General features: G+C 37.6%; 1 protein-coding gene across 1 annotated transcript; it reads left to right on the top strand.

The window, feature by feature from the left end:
* The first annotated feature begins 335 nt into the window (after positions 1-335).
* On the top strand, positions 336-23,171 carry FH (fumarate hydratase). The gene is made up of 10 exons (XM_011955687.1): positions 336-524; positions 2,855-2,989; positions 6,463-6,573; positions 8,166-8,342; positions 11,728-11,910; positions 14,344-14,509; positions 16,262-16,465; positions 17,929-18,056; positions 20,192-20,345; positions 22,810-23,171. The coding sequence occupies exons 1-10, from the start codon at positions 393-395 to the stop codon at positions 22,950-22,952; spliced, it is 1,533 nt and encodes a 510-aa protein (XP_011811077.1). The 5' UTR covers positions 336-392; the 3' UTR covers positions 22,953-23,171.
* The last annotated feature ends 104 nt before the right edge of the window (positions 23,172-23,275 follow it).

Genomic DNA, 23,275 nt, shown 5'->3' with positions numbered 1-23,275 from the left:
GAGTGATTACATGATAAATAAAAGAATAAATATTTCTTTCTAGTATATTTCACCAGCCAAACACGACCTGATTGACCAGCTAATACTCCCGCCTTCAACAGCCACACATAAAAACCAAACCAGCTGCAAGAATAACCGGAACCTCCTTTCCCATAATTCCCTTCTTTCTAGTTTCCCATGAATCTGAGGGCCTTAAACCCCATACTACTACTAGAAAGTTAACCCGCCCCCTCATTCTTTACTGGCCATTCACGATTGATCCCGCCCCACCTGTTGGTGTGAAGCTGTTGATTGGATGAGAGCGGAGGCCGGTGGGCGGAACGGCTTCTGACAGCCGGCGTGGAGGCGTGGCCACAGCCGCGCAGAACTTCTACCCAGGCTGCCTCAGCACCATGTACCGAGCACTCCGGCTCCTCACGCGCTCGCGTCGCCTCGTGCGGCCTCCAGCCTCAGCCTCAGCTTCGGCTTCCGGCTTGGGTGGCGCGGCCGTGCCCTCGTTTTGGCCCCTGAACGCGGCTCGAATGGTGAGCGTAGGCCGCCAACCCCCGGCCTCCCCGCGGTGACCTTCAGCCCTCCTGCCTGTCTGCCCGCCCCGGCACCCGCGATTTGGCGGGAGAGATTCCCCGGGCGTCCGGGCGCGCCAGGCTGTGGGCCCAGCGCCTGCGCCGGCGTGACTGGCCTCCCGGCCTCGGGACGCCTCTTCCAGCGCAAGGATGGAGCCGCAGCCCGGGAGAGCGCGTGGGGAGGAACGGCGGCTGGCAGAGAGGGTCCTACTGGGCCCACTCCCGGCGCCTCCTTGGAGCCCTCCCTGGCGGGCCGAGGCCGGGGCGTTTTGGGGTAACTTCGCTCCTGCTGGCGCGCAGGCCCCTAGCCCTGGGGCGCTGCCATCAAGTACGGTGCCGGCGTGGGCGGAGGGTGCTGGGAGAGGGGCAGCTCCCGCACTGTCCTGCCCCATAGCTGGGCCTTGCTGGCCGGACACTGGCCGCCTGTGCATCTCGTGGTTTCTGAATTGTGGTTTCTTTCGCCAAGGGGCACTGCACGGCTTTCAGGCCCTCCAGATGGGGTAGAAGGTTCTTCAAAGATTTTACTTCTTTTGAAATTGCCTGTTCAGTTTGTTGGGCTGACTGTGGTTTCCCCCATAACTTTTGTAAAACACTTAAATTCCGATTACGACGGGCATAGTATTCTGGAGCATGTTTGAGCAGATTGGCTAGGACCTGACGATAGCTGAATCAGTACTTTTTTATTCAGAAAGACAGCTAAGAACTTAAAGATCCAAGTTCAGGTTATGACATGCTTACGTAAGCCCTTTTGCTTTTTAGAACCACCCTTAGGGATGCAGGCTTTTAAAAAGCTTCAAATACGTATGTATATTGTTAGGAAACGTTTGAGAAATAGTTGAGGAAGAGTTGTAACTCTGCACTCTGGTGTAGCATGAGGTTTGCAATCTAAGAGATGTAATTTCAAATCTTACTCTGCTTCTCCTTTGAGACTTTGGGCAAGTTGTGTTTGTGTCTCGGTTTCCGTATGCAAAGTTGAAACACAGCTACTCAGCAAAACTGCACATGTGAAAATACCATGTAGTGAGTGTTCATTAAATCAGTGCTCCATCTAGGGTATTTCAAAGGGCCAGTACTTTTTCTGGACTTTAAACTTGAAGATAATTTGTTTGGGTCACTATACCTACCATATACCACTATACTACAGAATCAGAGATGTTTTGCATTCCTCAAACTCTCTGCTCTAATAATTTTAGGGCATTTTAAAACCTTTACATATTTTTAAATTTATTTTTTATTTATTTAGTGTTTTGTAAAGGGAAGCAGACTGGAGAACTTCTGAATCTATCCTGTTGATGCAAATGTCAAAAAATAGCACTGCCTTGCCCTTAGAATTATAATGTTAGCTAAAATCAGATGGAGGTAGTTTTTGTTTTTTCTAGTTCTGATATTTTTTGCCCTCTAACCATTCTCAGGTCCAAAACCTCCGTTGGTTTTGTTAAAAGTTCTTCCTGTTGCTAATGTTGAGAATTTCACATAACCCTTGATGCCCTAAGGTACCTTTTATTTAAAAGAACACGTACAAATTCATTCAGTAGAAATACAGTGTTCATTGAGTGCCTTCCACTTATCAGGTCCTGTAAATAAGACAGTCCCTATGGGGATAGAGTTTTACAAACTGTGTTTCATTCTTGTCTTTAGGGGAGATTAAGTAAGCAAAGCAGTTAAATAAGCAAATAAATCACACATGAATAATTAGTGTGATCAATACTACAGAAGAGAAAAAGTGCATTGAGAATGAGAATATTTAACAGGGAGACCAGCTGTGGTACTGACTTGGTAGCATGATGGCATATATATGGTGTTTTTATATATATATGTAATGCTTATAAATTTCTTATATATATGAATATACATATGTAATTAATATATATGAATAATGTTTATATATAATGTTTATAAATTTCAAATCATCATTCTTAGACCATTTTCAAAAGTTCTCAGTAAAATAAGCATTAAACTAAGTACACTGAATTAGCCAAATCTTGACCAATAATAAGCATACTCTTGAAATGGAAAAGATTACTATTTGTATTTCAAAGTCTTTATGCTTATCATCAGCATAGTATAATAGTTCTACAATCTGTCTTTAACGCCTGAATTAATAAGTTTGTGTGACAAAGGGTTCTCAAGGAAAGACCTGAAAGTGAGGAACAGAATGAGAATCCAAATAGCGTTTTTTTGTCTTTGTGATACTTACTAAGGTTTCTTTCTTTTTGACGGCGATAAGATGCAATTACTTTTGATACTTGGTTTCTTTTCAACTTGTGACAGTGTTTTATTCTTGTCTTTAGGCAAGCCAAAATTCCTTCCGAATAGAATATGATACCTTTGGCGAACTAAAGGTGCCAAATGATAAGTATTACGGCGCCCAAACCGTGAGATCTACGATGAACTTTAAGATTGGAGGTGTGACAGAACGCATGCCAGTAAGTGGCATTTGTGGAAATGTTGGCTTATTTTGGATGAAGTAGGCTATATTCATGAGTCACTTTACTTTATAAATAAATATTTTTCAGTTAAAATGTAAAGTTATTAGAAAAGTGGCTTCATGAGTAGTAAGATGTTCTCTTTCACTAAAATGTTAAAGAACTTTTTGAAGTTTAGCATGCTATTATTTTGAGCCATTGCTTTGAATATGTTGGATTTTTTAAAAAATTTAAGGCCGGGCACGGTGGCTTATGCCTGTAATCCCAGCACTTTGGGAGGCCAAGGCAGGTGGATCACGAGGTCAAGAGATCGAGACCATCCTGGCCAACATGGTGAAACTCTGTCTCTACAGAAAATACAAAACTTAGCCGGGCATAGTGGCACGTGCCTGTAATCCCAGTTACTCGGGAGGCTGAGACAGGAGAATCACTTGAACCCGGGAGGCCAAGGTTGCAATGAGCTGAGATCGTGCCACTACACTCCAGCCTGGCAACAGAGTGAGCCTCCGTCTCAAAAAAAAAAAAAAAAATTAATTTTAAGTTCTGGAATACACGTGCAGGATATGCAGGTTTGGTGCATAGGTAAATGTGTGCCGCGGTGGTTTGTCGCACCTCTCAAGCCATCACCTAGGTATTAAGCCCCGCATTAGCTATTTATTCTGGTCCTTACCCTCCCCCGCCAGGTCCCCTGTGCTTTGTTCTCCTCCTTGTGTCCATGTGTTCTCATTGTTCAGCTACACTTGTAAGTGAGAACATGCGGCATTTGGTTTTCTGTTCCTCTGTTAGTTTGCTGAGGGCCACAGCTTCCAGCTCCATCCATATGGCTGCAAAGGACATGATCTCATTCTTTTTTTTGGCTGCATAGTATTCCATGGTGGATATGTACCACTTTTTTTTATGCTTTATTGATGGACATTTGGGTTGATTCCATGTCTTTGCTATTGTGAATAGTTATTTTGGATTTTTATCTGACAGAACTAAAGATTGTCTTTTTATTCTTGCTGGGTATTTACAGATTTTTACTAGGATTTTACAGTTTGTAAACATTTTTATTTCCATATTCATTCTTTTTTTCCCCCACTAATTTAAAACTGAGATTTTAAAAAATTACACTTTGTATTTTGGTTTCAGTTTCCAAAAAAGTGTATAGTACACAGACACAGCTAAGTATTACTCTTAACCATGTCTGACATAATAGATAATATATAAGTATTTATTCAATGCCATGTGAATGATTAAATGAGGAGAAAACTTTCTACCACATTCAATTAAATTTAAGATGCCATCAATTAGAAGATGCACCAATGTGTACCACTAAGAAACAAAAATGCTGCCAATTAAGGTTGTGACTTACCATTGATTACAAGATACATCTTGATTTCAGAGATGTTAAAGTGTGAAAGAATTGAGAAATACATAACATATTCTACTGGAGCCCAACTGGAGTATGAAAAATAGTCAATACAGGATAGGCTAGTAAGCCTCGAAGTAGCCAGGCTTCATCCGGTGAGATATTGTTTCACAGTTATCTTATAAATATGCTTTTATTTTCAATAATTTTAAGTCATTCCTAAGCCTTCAAGACTGCCTCTTGACAGGTATGTAGAACTTTACAACAGGCAGCTGAATCTTTGAAGAGAATATCTTTGTCATTGCCATCCACAGCCTTCTTGGTGGTGAGGTAAATGTAGTTTGACCACGTGGTTGGGTGAAAAAGGGTGCTGACCAATCCTAAAATAATCTCATTTTATTCGACTCCAGAGACTAAGGAGGAGGTCAGCCCCAGCCAGTGTTGGTGGCAGTGAGCGTGGCTGCTGTTTTCATTGATCTGTGTCACCCAGCATGTTTTGTGGTTCTGGTGGGGCATGGTTCCTGCTGCTGCTGCTCCAGAGACAGCACAGCCATTGGGATTGCACACCTGTGAAAGGCCGACACCTGGGGTCTCGATTTTGTCATACTTGACTTCAAGTGGATTAGTTTCCTGAACTTTATTACGTGTAAAACAGTCTGTATGTACTCTAAACTGAGTAGTATGATTAAACTCAGCCCTTTTTACTTGAGGTCAAAAGGAAAACAAAGCTAAAAATGATTATGAATGTCTAATGTGAATAAATTAAGAATAAGGTGACCTGTCTTTTCTCTCCAGTGATACATTTTGCCATATTATGGTGTTTGTTGAACCTCTTTCTGCTGTGAATGACCCTTTTTTATTTTTATGGTCCGTAAACACTGGGGGTCATTCACTCCATTCAGATGGCCAGCGTTGATTCACCTTTGCCCTTGGTGGTGGTTCAGCCCACTACCGCAGTGTTTGTTACTGTGGAGATTTAAATTCCCATTTGTTTTCATGTTTACAGTTTTTAAGTTTCTAATCCTGTGTGCCATCTGTCCCCTTTTGGTTTGAGTAAAACATTTCTAATGTTTTAGTTACTTAAAATTGAAATTTAAAAATTTTCTGGTTTTCCTTTTCTATTTGCCCTTCAGCTTATACTTATTCTGGTCCAGGTTTATCTGTTTAATGTGTCTTATTTCTTACTTTTCTTTGTTTTTTCTGCTTTGATTCCAGAGCTGACAGGTCTCTCTTCCACATTCATCATTCTCTTCCTTTCCTCCCTTTCTCCCTTCTGCTCTTGGCCCATTCAAACCTGATATGGGATCTATACAACGATCTGTATTATTAATTTTGACAAGAACTCACGATTCACTTGTCTTATAAAAACTAGGTTTTCATTTCAGTTTATCCTTTTCAAGCTTGGTGAGGTGATTTGGGATCGACAATGAAAAGATCTGCACTAACGGGGTTTTATATGTATCGGAAGCTGTCACCTTTTGGTCTGGAGAATCTTGAGTTAAAAAAAAAAATTCTTCTGAGGGAAATGTCAAGGGAGTTACTGAGTATTAAGACTTTAGTAGCTAAGTAGAATATATTGCTTTTTGTCCTTGGGGTGAAATGATAACCCAGTCAGTAACTGGTAGTCTCATACTGAATGGCAGTTAAATGTGTCCCTTATTTATTTATTTATTTTTTTAAGAGGGAAAGGAAATAATTATAATGTAACGTGGGATCCAGTGAGAGAAGATACTGGCTCTTGCTAGTGAAAGGATTGAGTACGATTTGTTTTTATATATAGTGTATGAAATAAACACATATAATTGTGTGTATGTGTGCATAGTATTGTGTACATGTGAATATGTGTGTGTGTATATATATGTATGTGGGAGACATACACACATATATATGAAGAGTCAATGTATTTGTTTTTATTTGGTTCCTTAAACAAATAGATCTATGATAATGTTGATTGTTGATTCATGAATTCCTGTCTATAATCTTTCTCTATAACCTAAACATTTTAGAGCTATAGTGTTACGTAAGTTATTGATTTGTGTATAGCTTTTGCATCTGCCAAAATAGTAAACTTTCATGCTTAAGTAAAATTGCAAATTTGAAATATTTTTCTGATTAATTTTAGACCCCAGTTATTAAAGCTTTTGGCATCTTGAAGCGAGCGGCTGCTGAAGTAAACCAGGATTATGGTCTTGATCCAAAGATTGCTAATGCAATCATGAAGGCAGCAGATGAGGTAGGAGGTGATAGTGTGTTTACTTAATAACATCAGACCCATGCCATACTCTGGATGATGATATGCTCTGGCAGGAGGAAAGGGGAACTGTGAATTCTTGGATTAATGAATTTCAGGGTAGGTGGTAGCATTATTTGTAGTAATGATATTAATATGGTGCTTAAAATGTTACATTGTGACAAAATTTCTGGATGATTTTATACCTTTTGTTTTTAAGCCTTTTGACTTTCCTTAATGTATTTAGTTTTAAGAAAATTTTTTGAAAAGATATCATTTGAACTTTATTTGATTTCTTATTTTATATATAAATCTTTTTAAAACCAGTTGATTATTTGATAATGCATATTAAGAATATAATTTCACTAATGTGCTAATAATAAAAGAAGCAATCAGAGGTAACAACTATATATAGTGTTGTTAATTACAGCAGTATTTATAATAATGAAAACAAATTAGACAATATGTAACTATAACAGCTACTTATATAAATTATATTTATATAAATATAAATATAAATTATATTTATATTGTAAATTATAGAAAATTATTTTTTTGAAGATTGGCATGAACAAAGCCTAGCCTATGAGAAATAGGGAGGAAGGTTTGCAAAAATACATGTATTTTACGATCCTAATTTTGTTTAGGAAAAAATGAACAGAAAATGTGTTTTCTCATACGTACACACACACACACACACACACACACACACACACACACGCCCACCCACCCACCCCCACCCCTCATTGCATGAGATAGAGACTGGGGATGCCATCATGCTAATAGTCATAATTACTGAGCAGTAGAACAGCAGTGACTGTTTTACTTTTCTCAGTTCTCAAAATTTTCTACACTAATCATATATTTTTATATAACAAGAAAAAAGTTTTATTTTAAAGTGGATCAGTTGTTCAAGGTAATAGATTTCTCAAGTGCATTCTGATTTTTTAAGCTAAAATCGTTCCAGAAGATTGTTAAGCACCCACACTTGACAAAGCACACCATCCAAAAACTAACACATAAGCTGAAAGTATAAAAATACAACAAAAATAGGGGCAAATCTGGGCAGTGTTTATTTCTACATTTGGTGATTACTGCTCATTGGACATCTGTGCAATGAAGTAGCTATTAGTGAACTCACAGTTTCAAGTCACTAGCTCATTATCATGCTGACTCTGGCAGTAACATCTGTTGGATATTCCTGCTGAGCACCACCAACAAATACATCTAAAGACTAAACATTTGCCAGCCTTAACAGGTGGCCCTCTATTAGAAGAGGCTGTTGGAGAAAAATAAGAAAGACAGCTTTGATTCCCTTTTCATTTGAAACCAGTGAATTGTCGTACTATTCAGTATAGATAATATTTCACTTTTTAAAGTATCTGTGGTTGGAGCAAGTGATGCATCCGAAGCTTAGATCTGTGGGTCAACTGTATTCAAACTCTGTGTCATAATCAGCAGGTCATTTAGCATATGGAAACAATGAACATATTTAAAATAGTTTTATAAATGGAACTTAATTATGGTTGATTAAAATAGTGGAATGAATTTTATTTCCTTTTTTAAAAAGCTCATTTTTAACATTTTTTCTGCAGGTAGCTGAAGGTAAATTAAATGATCATTTTCCTCTCGTCGTATGGCAGACTGGATCAGGAACTCAGACAAATATGAATGTAAATGAAGTCATTAGCAATAGGGCAATTGAAATGTTAGGAGGTGAACTTGGCAGCAAGATACCTGTGCATCCCAATGATCATGTTAATAAAAGCCAGGTCAGTATGTGAGCTTTTCTTTTTTTTGTTATAAATCAAAAAGCATACCTGAGATTTTTCTTGTAAAACAAGCATTCACTTTTTGACAAGAAGAGTTCATTATTTAATGGATAAGGTTTATTATGGTTGTTATTTATTTTAGGAATCTTGGCTTTATGTTTCAATCCTTACAAAAATTACTTTTAGGACACCTGAATTTAGTATATATGTATTTTTTTATTGTTTAAAATTCTATTTTGAAATAATTTTAGATTTGTAAGAGAATTGCAAAGATAGTTCAAGTAGTTTCTATATCCTTTCACTCAGCTTCCCTTAGTGTTAACATCTGTAACCATGGTACATTTATCAAAACTAAGAAATTAACATTGATTTAGTACTCTTAGCTAAACGACAGACTTTAAAAAAAACTGAGGATTTCCTCAGTTTTTCCACTCAGGTTCTTTTTCAGTATTCAATCAAGGCTATACATTACATTTAGTCACATGTCCCCTTAGTTTCTTCCAATCTGTGACAGTTTCTTGGTCTTTTGCGATTGTCTCAGTCCTTTGGGGCTGCAAAAATAAAATGCAATAGATTGAGTGGTTTATAAACAATAGAAATTAATTTATCACAGTTCTGGCAGCTAGAAGTCCGAGGTCAGGCCACTGGCCAATTCATTGGCTTGGTGGGGGCCCACTTTTTGGTTTGTAGATGGCCATCTTTTCTGTGTCCTCACATGGTGGAAGGGACAAGGGAGCTCTCTGGGGTCTCTTCTTCATAAGGGCAGTAATTCCATTCATGAGAGCTTTGCCCTATGACCTAATCACCTTGCAAAGGCCCCGTCTCCTAGTACGATTACCCTAGGGGTTAGGATTTCACATAGCAGTGACCTTGACACTTTTGAAAGTAGTGGCGAGGCATTTTGTAGAATGTCCCTCAATTCTGGTGTGTCTGATGTTTTCTCATTAGACTGAGACTTCTGAATTTTTGGGAAAACTATCACAGAAATAAAAGGCCCTTTTTTGCATCATATCAGGGGTTTATGATAGCAACATGACTGGTTACTGGTGATGTTAACCTTCATCACTTGGTTAAGCTGGTGCTTGCCAGGTTTCTCCGTAGTAAAATTATACTTTTTCCTCCTCTATACCTTGTTCATTAGAAATAGGTCACTAAACCCTGCCTGCATTCCAGGCACTATATTTCAGTTTCTAGAGGGAGGAGTATCAAAAAGTTTTTGGGCTTACGTTAAAATCGCTGTAGTAATTAATAGCGCTATCTTGAGGCTAGGCAAACATCTTCTTTTTCCTTGAACTTTTTCCTACTATTTTGAGCATTCATCAGGGAATCTTGGCTACAGCAGTTCCTTCTGTGGTGTTTTAATAGTGATTTTCAGTTTTCTTTATTCGTTCTACATTTGTTGGTTGAATTTTTCTGCAAGGAAGATTTGTTCTCCCTGTCCCATTTATTTGTTTATTCAATTATTTGTGTATATCAGTATGGATTCATGGTTATTTATTTTATTCTTCAGGTTATAATCCCATACTTTTGTTTATTTGTTGCTTAAATTCTTTCAGCTCTGGGAACCTAATTCATTTGGCTCTTTTGTCCTTTTAGGCATGCTGCCATCTTTTACTTTTCTTAAGTGTGTTCTGACTTTCTGGTACTTCAAGATGCTCCAAACTCATTGTCTTGTATTGTTTCTGCCCCAGCCCTAGAAAGTCATTTTTCAAGGAACTATTGGAGAATTTTTATTGGAAAATGATATTTAGAAACAGATCTGGGTGCTAGGTATAATTTAATATATTTTTAAGTAGTAAGGAAGAAGTTTTTTCATATACATTCATTGTATAAAGGATTTTCCCAATCTAATACTTGCCTTTAAATATGAATTTATGTTTTATATATACCGAAGTCTGAAGTCTGCCTCAGAAAGATATAGTTATAGATGAAACGTGATTGGCGCATATTGATAATTATTTAAACTATTTGAATTCAGGTGACAGGTACATAAGTGTTTATTACACCATTCATCTTACTTCTTTTGTAAGTACTTTATATTTTGCACAGTAAACGTCAAAATATATAAATAATGTATCTTTTTAAATGACAGCATACTTTTATATATGTGTGTGTGTGTGTGTGTGTGTGTGTGTGTGTGTGTGTTTAGAGATGGTGCTTCACTCTATTATCCAGACTGGAGTGCAGTAGCGTGAGCATAGCTCACTGCAGCCTCAAAATGCTGAGCTCCCGCGATCCTCATGCCTTAGCTTCCTGAACAACTGGGACCACAGTCACACACCACCATGCCTGGCTAACTTTAAAAATTTTTTTAGAGACAGGATATTGCTCTGTGTTGCCCAGGCTGGTCTTAAATTCCTGGCCTCAATTGATCCTCCTGCCTCAGCCTCCCAAAGTGCTGAGATTATAGGCATGAGCCACTGCATCCAACTTGATATTATGTTTTAAAAGTACAGGGTCAACAGTTGAGGAAACAGCACTGAGTGTATACTACCTGCTTAGGTCTCAGGTTTGCCAGTTGTTAAGTATTTTGGCATTTATACAGTCTCTTTGAGGGCTTGGCTTTCCTGTTTTTAAAGTGGTGATCTACCTCACAGCATTTTTCTAAACGTAATAAATAGCTGTTTATGAAAGACTGTATGCACTGTATATGCAGTTATAAGATTTTGGATATATAATTCAATAATGTAATTTGATATAATTATAAGATATTCAACTACATTGAAGATATTACTGCTCTCTTCAAGTGTAGTTGTTAACTATCCTTCTCTGTATTTTACTATCATTTATTAGCAGGCAGATATAATACATATTCTATGTAATACATAATACATTCAATATACTTAATGTATATAATACAATTCTGAGTATGTGTTAGAAACCAGGATGTTGCTTATTTGATTCTATAATAACTTTTTTTTTTTTTTTTTTGAGACAAAGTCTTGCTCTGTCGCCCAGGCTGGAGTGCAGTGGCCGCCTCTCAGCTCACTGCAAGCTCCGCCTCCCGGGTTCACACCATTCTCCTGCCTCAGCCTCCCGAGTTGCTGGGACTACAGGCGCCCGCCACCTCGCCCGGCTAGTTTTTTTTTTTTTTGTATTTTTTAGTAGAGACAGGGTTTTCACCAGGTTAGCCAAGATGGTCTCGATCTCCTGACCTCGTGATCCGCCCATCTCGGCCTCCCAAAGTGCTGGGATTACAGGCTTGAGCCACCACGCTCGGCCGATTCTATAATAACTTACCTATGACATGCCACACATAAGTGTAACTGAGCTGGGTTTTGAGTAGTTACTTGGAGAGTTTCTTAATTGAGAAGTTTAATTCAGAAGTTTGTTTTTGTTGCCTCTGATTTAACATTTTATATTTCTTTTGAAAAATTTCCAACAGAGCTCAAATGATACTTTTCCCACAGCAATGCACATTGCTGCTGCAATAGAAGTTCATGAAGTACTGTTACCAGGACTACAGAAGTTACATGATGCTCTTGATGCAAAATCCAGAGAGTTTGCGCAGATCATCAAGATTGGACGTACTCATACTCAGGATGCTGTTCCACTTACTCTTGGGCAGGTATAGGAGTTTGACTAATTTTATTCAATTTAGAGCTTAGTACAAATGGCCAGTGTGTCATTCTTGAAATCTGCCTGGCTTAAAAGGCCAAATTGGTAACCGTCAACTTCAGTGACAGAGGTTATTCTGTTCAACCAATCAGTAATTTTTATTGACATCCACTTAGAAGAAAAGCAGAGTGTACTGGCTGTAAGTCAGATTCAGTCAGACAGCTTGGGTTCACATCTTAGCTTTGCCGTGTACAAGCTGTGGGACCATAGGAAAATCATTTAGCCTTTCTGTGCCTCAGTTTTCTGAGCTACAAAATGAGGAAAATAATTTGTCTTTCATAGGATAGTTGTGAAGCTTTAATACATTTATTCATGTAGAGTGCTTAGAAACATGCCTGACACATAGAAAGTACCCGTTTATGTTAGCTACCATCATCACCACCGTCATCATTGTCATCTCCATCAGTATCATGGTTTTTCTTTTGTCTTTCTTACCTAAATTAGTAGGTTATTTAAAATTTAATCTTAAAGTGATTAAGTAAGGTAGATCTTTTTAAGATGGTTCTGGCCACATGTGAAGGAGATACTACTCTCTTCTCCAAGATATTAGAAAGTATTTTCATGTTTCTTTATCAATGCCTTAAGGAATATCTAATAGTATACATTGTGAAGGAAATGTAAGGAAATACAGGGAATGACCTTTGTCTTAGTAAACTCACACTCCAATTGGGGTAGCTTAATTTCCTTATTAGGAAATTAAGGAATGATGAAAACTTGAAATGAGTAATTAAGAAACAAATGATGGGACTGAACTGAACTCACTGGATTAAGTTGCTTCTTAAGGCTGTGTCTCATTTCTCTTTGCATCATCAGTACCTAGGACCATGCATAATTTCTAAGGAGGAACAGTATGTGTGTTTTGCAACTTTTGAATATTCCTTAGGTTTCTAATTTTAACCTTTTTTGGTGTTGAAAACCACAGTACTAAATACCATTTGGGCCATGACTCAACCTCCTGTGTAAAATCATCATTCTTCCTGTTATGACAAAAAGTTATATTTTTCTGTTTGACTTTATCAGAAGCATTTATACTTGCTTTTATTGGGATTGTAAGTTCGTGCATTGTTGCCCATCAAAGTGTATTTTATAAGTGAATCTATTGTGTTCGTGTGTGTGAGTGTGTGTGTATACACACAGTTATGTGTTGCTTAACAATGGGGGTATGTTCTGAAAAATGCATTCTTAGGCAATTTCATAGCTGTGTGAACATCACAGAGTATACTCACAGAAACCTAGATGGTAGAGCCTTCTATACACCTCGGCTATATGGTATAGCCTTTTTCTCCCGCACTACAAACCTGTGCAGCATGTTACTGCATTGGATACAATAGGCAATCATGACACAATGGTCAGTATTTGTGTATCGAAACATATCTAAATGTAGAAAAGGTACAGTAAAAATATGGTTTTATAATCTTAGGGTACCACTGTTTATGTGATCTTTCATTGGCTGAAACATCATTATGTGGTGCATGACTGTATATGAGTGATGTTATATCAGATGCATCAAGTCTACCTATAAAGAGTTATATCTTTTGAAATGTTATCTTTAGAACAGCATGAAATCCTAGGACTTATGGTTTTTTAGTGTTTTCAGGCAGGAAGAAAGGATAGATTTAGTGTAACTATATATCTTGGCTTGCCCAGTTAACTCCCAGTTTATGCCTTTTGTTTCTGCATAACTATTAATAGAGCCCTTTCTGTGTTCAAAACATAAATTCTGTGGTTGCCTTAATTAAGATATGTCATAATTTGGGAACCAGTGGCGACACTGGCACATTGATGCTATGATCTGACTCTACTGCTACCTCCTATTCTTTTTGGAAGGTCTTTGAATGCAAACTGTTACCTTCCTGTGCTGTTCAGTGAGTCCTTAGCTTCCCGAGTCTCTGTAGAATGTCTTCATGTTTCCTGTAAGGTTTATACACTGAAATTGTCTAGAGAGTATTTCCATATTTGCATTTTTTGGGGGGAGATGAGTTACTATTTTTTCTTCTACCAAAGTTGTCTGAGACATCCCCAAAAGATAAGAAATGACTTCATTTTCTTTAGTAGGCTGCAAGTAAACCAATAATTTAGTGTAGTAAAGTTGTTCTTTTTAAAGTGTATTTCCTGTGCTGTTTTTCTTTGCTTTCTATTAAAAGACTAGATTATAATAAAGAGGCTGCATGTTATCAGTGGCATTGTTGTTCCTTACGGTTCTACAAACCCTCATCCTTTCCTATACTTTGCTCATCATAAGATTTGAAGTAGTATAAATAAAACTTGATTAGCTTGTAATTTAGTATTCTGAAAGGTATTTTTAAAACTTTCTATTTAATGCGGTTAGAGTAACTTGTAAGCTATTAGGAATTACTTATTCTTACCTTAATTTTCTTTTCAGGAATTTAGTGGTTATGTTCAACAAGTGAAATATGCAGTGACAAGAATAAAAGCTGCCATGCCAAGAATCTATGAGCTCGCAGCTGGAGGCACTGCTGTTGGTACAGGTTTAAATACTAGAATTGGCTTTGCAGAAAAGGTTGCTGCAAAAGTGGCTGCACTTACAGGTTAGTGATCACGTGAATTATTTCTCATTTTCGTTTCTCATTATACTTGGTCTGTGTATTTTCTGAGTGTTCCTGTCTTGAATTCTTGTGAATTTAAAGGTAGAAATAATATTTTTCCATCAAACATGTGTTTCAATTCTGTTTCTGAAATTATAATGTTAATTCTTTGGCTTTTAAAAAATGTTCCATATAGGAGTTTATACAGCATGCCATTAAAATCTACCAGTGTTAGCTTTGTTTACTAGTTAGTTGTCAATTATTTTCCCTTTAAAGTTTTGAATAGCAGTTTTCAAAATAGGCAGAAAAAACTGAGTGTTGAGTAAGCTATTTGAATAGTAAATATATTGTAGACAGACTTAATTTCTTTTTTTTCCTATGTCATGCTGTGATAATTCTTTGAATTATTGACCTTTTTGAACCATGTCTTTCCTTTAGTAGAGAGAGTACTGTACTTTAGATAATGATAACTGTTATTAGGGCCAAGTTGTCATCTTCAGAAAACTCTTATTAAGATGCAGATGTTACCAGAGGGTTAGGGTAGAGATAATTATACACTGCACGTGATAGTTTACCAGCTGATTTGTCTTTAAACCAAATTTTAATAGAAAAGAACCCTACTTTTAGGGTTTGGCAAATGTAGATTTATAAAATTTTTAACATGGGGGTTATTAACTGAGAACATCTAACTCATTTTAGCACCCTGTTTTTACAGGGGATCTTGTGGGCTCCTGGCTAGTGGAGAGGATGAAGCACAGTACAGTGGACAAAGAAACTTTTAAAAATTGTATTAGGGTCCGGACATGGTAGCTCACACCTGTAATCCTAGCACTTTGGGAGGCCAAGGTGGGCAGATCACTTGAGGTCAGGAGTTCAAGACCAGCCTGGCCAACATGGCGAAACCCTGTCTCTAGTAAAAATAAAAAAAAATTAGCCGGGCATGTTGGCGGGCACCTGTAATCCCAGCTATTCGGGAGGCTGAGGCAGGAGACTTGCTTAAACCCTAGAGGAGGAGGTTGCAATAAGCCAGGATCATACCACTGCACTCCAGCCTGGGTAACAGAGCAAGACTCTGTCTCAAAAAAAAAAAAAAAAAAGTGTTAGGAAAGGAGTGTGGAATAAACTAGAATGAATTCCCACATACTTTTTATCTTTACTCAAGCATGGTCAGGCATCATATACATGTGTTTGCAGTAGGATTGTGTTTTTTCTTTCAGCACATTTATTGTGCTTGTTATTTCATCTTTTAAATGTAGTGCCTGGCCAAGCACAGTGGAATTACACACCTGTAATTCCAGCACTTCAGGAGACCAAGGTGGGAAGATCGCTTGAGACTAGGAGTTTGAGACTAACCTAGGCAACGTGGCGAAACCCCATCTCTGCTAAAAATTAAAGAATTAGCTGGGGTGGTGCTGTGCATCTGTAGTCTTAGCTACTCTGGAGGCTGAGGTGGGAGGATTGCCTGAGCCTTGGAGGTTGAGGCTACAGTGAGCTGTGATTGAGCCACACTGCACTCCAGCCTGGGCAACAGAGTGAGACTCTGTCTGAAAAAACTTAAAAAATGTAATACCAGATTCTTTCTACTCCTTTAGGACTTCTTTTAAAAATGTAGACAAAATTTGAGTCTTAAGTAAACATTTTTTTCTGAAGTAAAATTTTTATTTTTTCATATATTGGAACTTTCTGTTTAACTTGCTAATAGTAGAAAATTTTTTAACTTGTTCACCCATATAGGATATTTTTTCTTTTCTTTAGGCTTGCCTTTTGTCACTGCTCCAAATAAATTTGAAGCTCTGGCTGCGCATGATGCTCTGGTTGAGCTCAGTGGAGCCATGAACACTACTGCCTGCAGTCTGATGAAGATAGCAAATGATATTCGTTTCCTGGGTTCTGGTCCCCGGTCAGGTCTGGGAGAACTGATCTTGCCTGAAAATGAACCAGGAAGCAGTATCATGCCAGGTAATCACATAGCTAGTAAATGTTGGAGTTAGAACTTGACTAGGTCCTAGGCATTCTTAGCTATGGAACATGTCTCTTTTTGTTTAAAGTTATCCCAAAGCTGGATACGCAAGGCACACTGTTTCAGCATGTCTGTGGTCCTCTGATCAGGACTTCTGGGCACCTCACCTAACAAGATAGGAATAAAGAATCTGACTTAGCAGCAAGTAGTTTGAATCCCACATTCAAACAGGCTGTTAAAGTGATCAGCATGGATTGAATAAAAAGAAGTCATACCAAACTTATCTTACTTTATTTTTTGCGTTGCGTTATGTGCTTGTTAGATATAGCAAGTGACACAACAGTGTATGTCTGGATTTCAGCAAGTCATTTGATAGATTCGCATGATAGTCATTGATTCCAGGGGAGAAGCGTGGGCAGTGCTGGCAGATGAATGTAGCTGGGTGAACAGTGACATTTCAGAAGTGACTAATGAAGTGACTTTAGTCTGGAAGAATATATTGGTAACAAGCTGAAGGGCTGTGCCCTTCAACACTTTACTGGTGACTGGGGGTGAGGGAAGAGAATACATGCTAATCATATTAGCAGTTAACAGAGTCAAGACAGCAGTACTGTGGATAACAGAACTGAGTTCCATAAAGGCCACTGTAGCTTGGGCTAAAACTGACAGTGTAACTTTTAATAGTGAGAAGGAAAGGCCTGACTCTAGATTTTTATAAAAATTATGGATCTGTAGAATAAGAAGAGATGAAATTTTGTTTTAAAGTACTTCATGTTGAAAAATTGCATAAGGGTTTAGTTGATTGCAAATCCAAGGTGATTGCCAAAAGAAAGAGACGTGGGGAGTCACAGATAAAGGAAGTAGTCCGCCCAATAATCTTTGCAGTGTGTTAGCCTGCATTGGTCAGAGGAATCTGGGTTGAATCAAACTGGGAGCTTGTCCAGGGAGTATGAGCAGGGAAGTGGGGTTCCGGAGACTCATGTGATAAATAGGGAAATTGTAGCTTAGCCTCGCCTTCCCCTAGGAAGCCTCCCAAGTGTTAGTGAAGGGTCGCTTTTGTAAGTGTTCTGATAGCAGCGTGCACTTCTCTGTATTTACCCCCCATAATTGCCAGCTCTTCCTCCCTAGCCTCCAAGTTCTGCAAGGGCAGGGCCTGCATCTTTCTTATTCACTGTTGTGTATTGAGTGTCTGGCTCCGTAAATACATATAGAATGAACGAAAATCATGAAGGCAGAGAACTATGTTTAATGTGTAGTTGTGGCTTCTCGTTAGCCATTGAATGATTCAGTTTGTGGCTACCCATCCCGCTTTCCTTGGTTGGTTTGTTTCATTTAATTACACTGATGGTTGGCCCTTGCTTTATTGTATATCTTACTTTATTTAATGAAATTAGATTTCTTTATTCTCCTGATTATTTGCGTAAATTCTAGTCTTACTCTGTCATTGGTGGTTTTCTTGAAGGCAAGGTGAACCCTACTCAGTGTGAAGCAATGACCATGGTTGCAGCCCAAGTCATGGGGAACCATGTTGCTGTCACTGTCGGAGGCAGCAATGGACATTTTGAGTTGAATGTTTTCAAGCCAATGATGGTAAGCTTTAAATCTGATTTTTAATGGGTTTTGACCAAAGGCTTATTATCTTGGTTTTGTATTTCGTAAAGACTTCTAGTGATTCCACATTGGGTAGTTGGGTGACATAAGTAGCAGTTGGAAGTCAAGCATTTATTAAGTTACCAGAATAACACTACGTATTAGAAATTAGTTGATTTTTAACCTAAGCGATTTGATGTTTTTTTTAATAGCCCCAGTTTAAGAAAAATAAGACACCTCCCTATATGCCTGTCTCCTTCTCATGTTGCTGCTCTCTTCTTTCAAATTTGGTCTTAAAAGGATAACACCACTCACTTTCACTTATGCTGTAGGCACCACAGCCCAGCATAGCCGCTCCACGCTTGAATTATTCTCCCAGTCATTGGTGACTACCTCAGTCCAGCTGGCATTGCACAGTTAGTTCTTCCTTTACTAATAGTTGATGTTGACTGTCCCTCCTTGAAGCATTCTTCATCCCTGGTTTCTTGAACATTTTTTCACCAGTTCTCTTTCTGCCCCCGTCAGACTTTCTTTCGTTGCTTGGCTTTACCTTTCCACATACTTGAAAACATTGTGTTCACCCAAACTGTTCTTTTTCTTTCATCTTTACAAAGATCATTAGATGCATCACATCATTTCTCATGCAGTTTCCTCAGCTTCAGATAGTGGAGCTGTTGCCATCATTTAGAGTCTTTCATCTGGACAAAGTGTTACAGCTAAAGTTTATTAAGGGCTTACTTTCTCTTGGAATATGTTGTAAATTCTAATTTTAATTTGATAGGAATACACAAATGACAAATATTGAGTATATTTAATATATTCACTAAATGTTTATTGAGTACCATTTTCTATCAGGCACTGTACTGGATGCATAATAGAGATAGAGCAATGAACAAGACAGATTTCTTGCCCTCATGGAATGTATGTTCTAGTGGTAAATAAAAATGCAGGGCACACTTTGGGAGGCCGAGATGCACGGATCACGAGGTCAGGAGATCGAGACTATCCTGGCTAACACGGTGAAACCCCGTCTCTACTAAAAAATACAAAAAACTAGCCGGGCGAGGTGGCGGGCGCCTGTAGTCCCAGTTACTCGGGAGGCTGAGGCAGGAGAATGGCGTAAACCCGGAAGGCGGAGCTTGCAGTGAGCTGAGATCCGGCCACTGCACTCCAGCCCGGGTGACAGAGCGAGACTCCGTCTCAAAAAAAAAAAAAAACGCAGGCCAAAGCAGAATTCAGACTTCAAATTTTGCTCTCAGGACAGATTCCAAACAGTTAACACCGGATACCCAGCATTTATAGGTGCATAACAATCAATGCCTTGTTAATCTTTGTAAAAATTTATTTTTAATATAAAATAAGGATAATCAATATTTGCCTTATTATAAGGTCATTAGTAGCAAATTAAAACTTAGATTATTGTGTCTTAGAGTCCATTGTTGGAAGTCTAGTTTTCAGACTGTGGAGTTTTAGACCAGAGGATATTAGGATGTGGATATATCTTAATAAAAAAATATTGGAAATGTTGCCAAAAAAAAAAAAACAAAAAGGTCAAAACAAACTAATTGATTTTATACTTTTTTTTTTTAACATTATATGAAAAGTTCTTTTACAGTGACTGGAGTATTTGTTTGGTTAAAGCATAGAAAACCTGGAAATTCGGTGATCATTAGATTATGCCCTAACATTACTAATTGCCTCACACTCAAGCTGAACTTTCGAACCTCTGCATCTTTGCTGCTCTTCGTTCTACGTGAAAGATTCTTTTTCCTTCTCTGGCCAAGTCCTCTCCTTAAAACAGGATTTCACCAGTTCCAACAACTGGAGTTAATTTCTCTTTCTCTATGTTCTCTAACACTGTAGACCTCTGTTTTAAATACTTGCTATGGGCTATTTTGTGTCTTAGTCATTTTGTATTTATGTCTTTTTCACCTTTTTTAGATTTCTGTGCCTTCAAATGTTTATACTTTCACGTTTGTTTCCTTGGGTATAGTGCCTTAAAATTTGTAAGAGTTCTATATGTTTATTGAATTGTATATTTACTATCAACCAGCAAATAATATGTTATTGGATAAAAATCATGTTGCTTTAGTAATCTCTCTCTCTCTCTCTCTCTCTCTCTCACTCACTCAAAGATTAAAAATGTGTTACACTCAGCCAGGCTGCTGGGGGATGCTTCAGTTTCCTTTACAGAAAACTGTGTGGTGGGAATCCAGGCCAATACAGAAAGGATCAACAAGCTGATGAATGAGTCTCTAATGTTGGTGACAGCTCTCAATCCTCATATAGGTAAGTGTTTAAGGAATAATAATATCATTTTGAATGCAAAATGAAAAAGCTGAAACATTTTTAAGAGACAAGTGGATCAGTGTTTGAGAACAGCGAATTTCTTTTGAATATGGTTTTAGTAAAATCTTAAAATATTTGAAATTGTGTGGAAAGATACTATATAATTTGTATGGTGTCCTAGTTCTTTCAAAACTTGATCTATTATGCCTCATTTTATTTGAAATATATTGAGAAGTAGTAGTTCAAACTTATTTTAATTTTAATGGAATTCAGATGCCGAATATTCTATGCAGACCCTTGGGGAAGGTTATTTGTAAGACCTTCAGTGGATAATGTCACTAGGTGGCACTGCTGATTAGCAACATTGAATGAACTCATTTTTCTACCTTCCCTAGATCTCTGCAATGCTTTTATTTTGTTGTTTTATTCAATTCAGAAATGGAAAGTTACAATTAAAAGAAAAAGTTTATGTATTCATTGCTTATAGTGAAAGGGAGGGAGGAAAATGCAAATATTTTGTCTAAAACCATGCTATTGTATCATAAGCCTTTTTTGGAACTATAAATATTTCATTATGTAGAATCAAACATACAGATTTGGGTAGTAGATGACCATAGAGATCCCCATTAAATAAACTGTTTTCACTTTCGTAGATTTTGAGGCATTATGTTGCATTATATTATGATGTGTTAAAAGCCTTTTTCTCATTCCTCCTTTCTGCTAAGCAGAGGTTAATATATTTTCTGACTTTCTATTATAGAACAAGTTATGATTCACTTATTTGGCGTAATATGGCTACTGCTTCTATAATCTTGAACTTTCAAGGCAAATTTTATATTCCTGGTTTCACATCAAGCTGTAATTTCAGTGTTTTGAAATTAGAGCTCACTTGACTCTTTTAGGTAGCTCTGAGCCCAGTATGATATCGGTTTTTTGGTATGGTATTGAGATTGGTAATAATGTTTGATCCATTTAAAATTATGGTACATCAGCTACATCTGGAAAAACGCAAAGGGTAACCCAGAGGCTTGTGTGAGCAGTTTTCATCAGATCTTTACTTCAGAATGTGTTGCCAAAAGTTTTAAATTAGAGGTGTCTCCTAAAGTTGAATAACTGGTAAATCTTTCTTGGAATCAACTTATTGTGACATAAAAAGAATTGTTAGAGGCCGTATGAGAATGAGATGGGTCAACACCACGTCACTAGTTGACTTGGTGCGAGCCTTACAACCCTCTGAGTCATGGGTTCCCTACATTCTCATTATGTACCAAGCTGGTGGTTAATAATGTCTTGTTGGACTTGACAACTGAAATGCTTAGACTTTAAAGCTATTATTAAAATAAAAGTACTGGATATATATTGATCAGGAGAGTTTAACCTGTAAATTCTTTCTCAAAGCATTTCTGCTTTAAGAAAGATGCCCTTTTCAGTAAATGGCATCAATAAATGCCCTTTCAGATCAGTAAATGCCCTTTTCAACATATTTAGCATTCACAAATTCAGTTAAGTCATAAAAGTAACTATGCCCATACTTTCTTTTATAGCCGGTTAATAATTGTGTATTGACACATGCCATCTTGTTGATGATCTGTACTGCCTCATCAAGCTTCTTCCTTTTGGTCCTATTTCTCTGATCTTGTTTTTTTTTTTTCCTGTCCCTCATTGGTTTCATTTTTATTCCTGCTTTTTCTTCTTGACTTAAAATATGTATATATTAAGACAAGACAGCTTGCAGAACTGGCCTGCCCCCACTTTTATTAATTTGAAAAGCATTTATTAATTACTTCAAATAACTCTGAAGTAAACAGTATGCTTGTGATCTTTTGTGCAGTCTGTATTTCTGCCCCGACTCCCCATTTGTGTCCCTGTAACGTCTGGGAGGAGGCCAGGGGATAGAAGCCATTGCAGTGGAGAGCCATGTAGAGAAGAGCCATTGGAAGCAGCTCTGCAAACGCCTCTCCCCAGGCCCCGCCTGCCCCTGCCTCACTGCGAGTACTTCTCCTCTCTCAGAGCCACTCACCACAGTTGCCAGATGTACAGTGCTATCTTTTCTGCTGGACTGGAGCATTTAGTTTCTTAATGTTTCTTTAGAAAGATAATTGTTTCTAGTTAAACATGTTGTTTGAAAAATATACCCAGATATATATTTTTATGTCTTGGTGCTATAATTTCTACTTTTTTCCCCTTATATATCTAAGTTAGTGGAAAATTTCAACTTAGGAAGAAATCTGTTGGAGAAAGTGAGGCATGTTTAAGTGTTTACCTCTTAAGAAAAGTAAATGTTCAATTCTATATAAAAAATGATTATTGAGATAATCACTGTTAACTATTTTTAAAAACAAAAAAATGTCATTTAAGAGGCCCATATAGCATCAATATCAAGTAAACAATTATGTCACCTTCTGCTTTAGAAAACCAAATATCACTACTAACCCATATGTCATCTTTTTATTTTTTTCTTCAGGGTATGACAAGGCAGCAAAGATTGCTAAGACAGCACACAAAAATGGATCAACCTTAAAGGAAACTGCTATTGAACTTGGCTATCTCACAGCAGAGCAGTTTGATGAATGGGTAAAACCTAAGGACATGCTGGGTCCAAAGTGATTTAAATAAATTTATAATGAAAATAAATATGTATACAATTTAAAAAAACAGACTCCCATTTCTTAAAAATGGATAAGTTTGAAAGGAGACTGCTATTGAACGTAAGTATCTCTGGCAGAGCAATTTGATCAGTGTATAAAACCCTAGGATGTGCTAGGTCCAAGGTGGATTAAACAAGTGTAAAATAAAATACATTTATAAAATAAGGAAAACAGACTTAAATTTTCTCCTATGTTAATTGACTTGTATTACAGTTGAATCTATGATATTTGTGCATGTTGTCTTTGTGACTTCATAAGTTACCAATTTCCTTTTTTTATTTT

This window comes from Colobus angolensis, unplaced genomic scaffold (genome assembly GCF_000951035.1).
Source record: "Colobus angolensis palliatus isolate OR3802 unplaced genomic scaffold, Cang.pa_1.0 Scaffold40, whole genome shotgun sequence".
In the NCBI taxonomy this organism is placed as follows: Eukaryota; Metazoa; Chordata; class Mammalia; order Primates; family Cercopithecidae; genus Colobus; species Colobus angolensis.
This window is presented reverse-complemented; position numbering and strand designations above follow the sequence as displayed.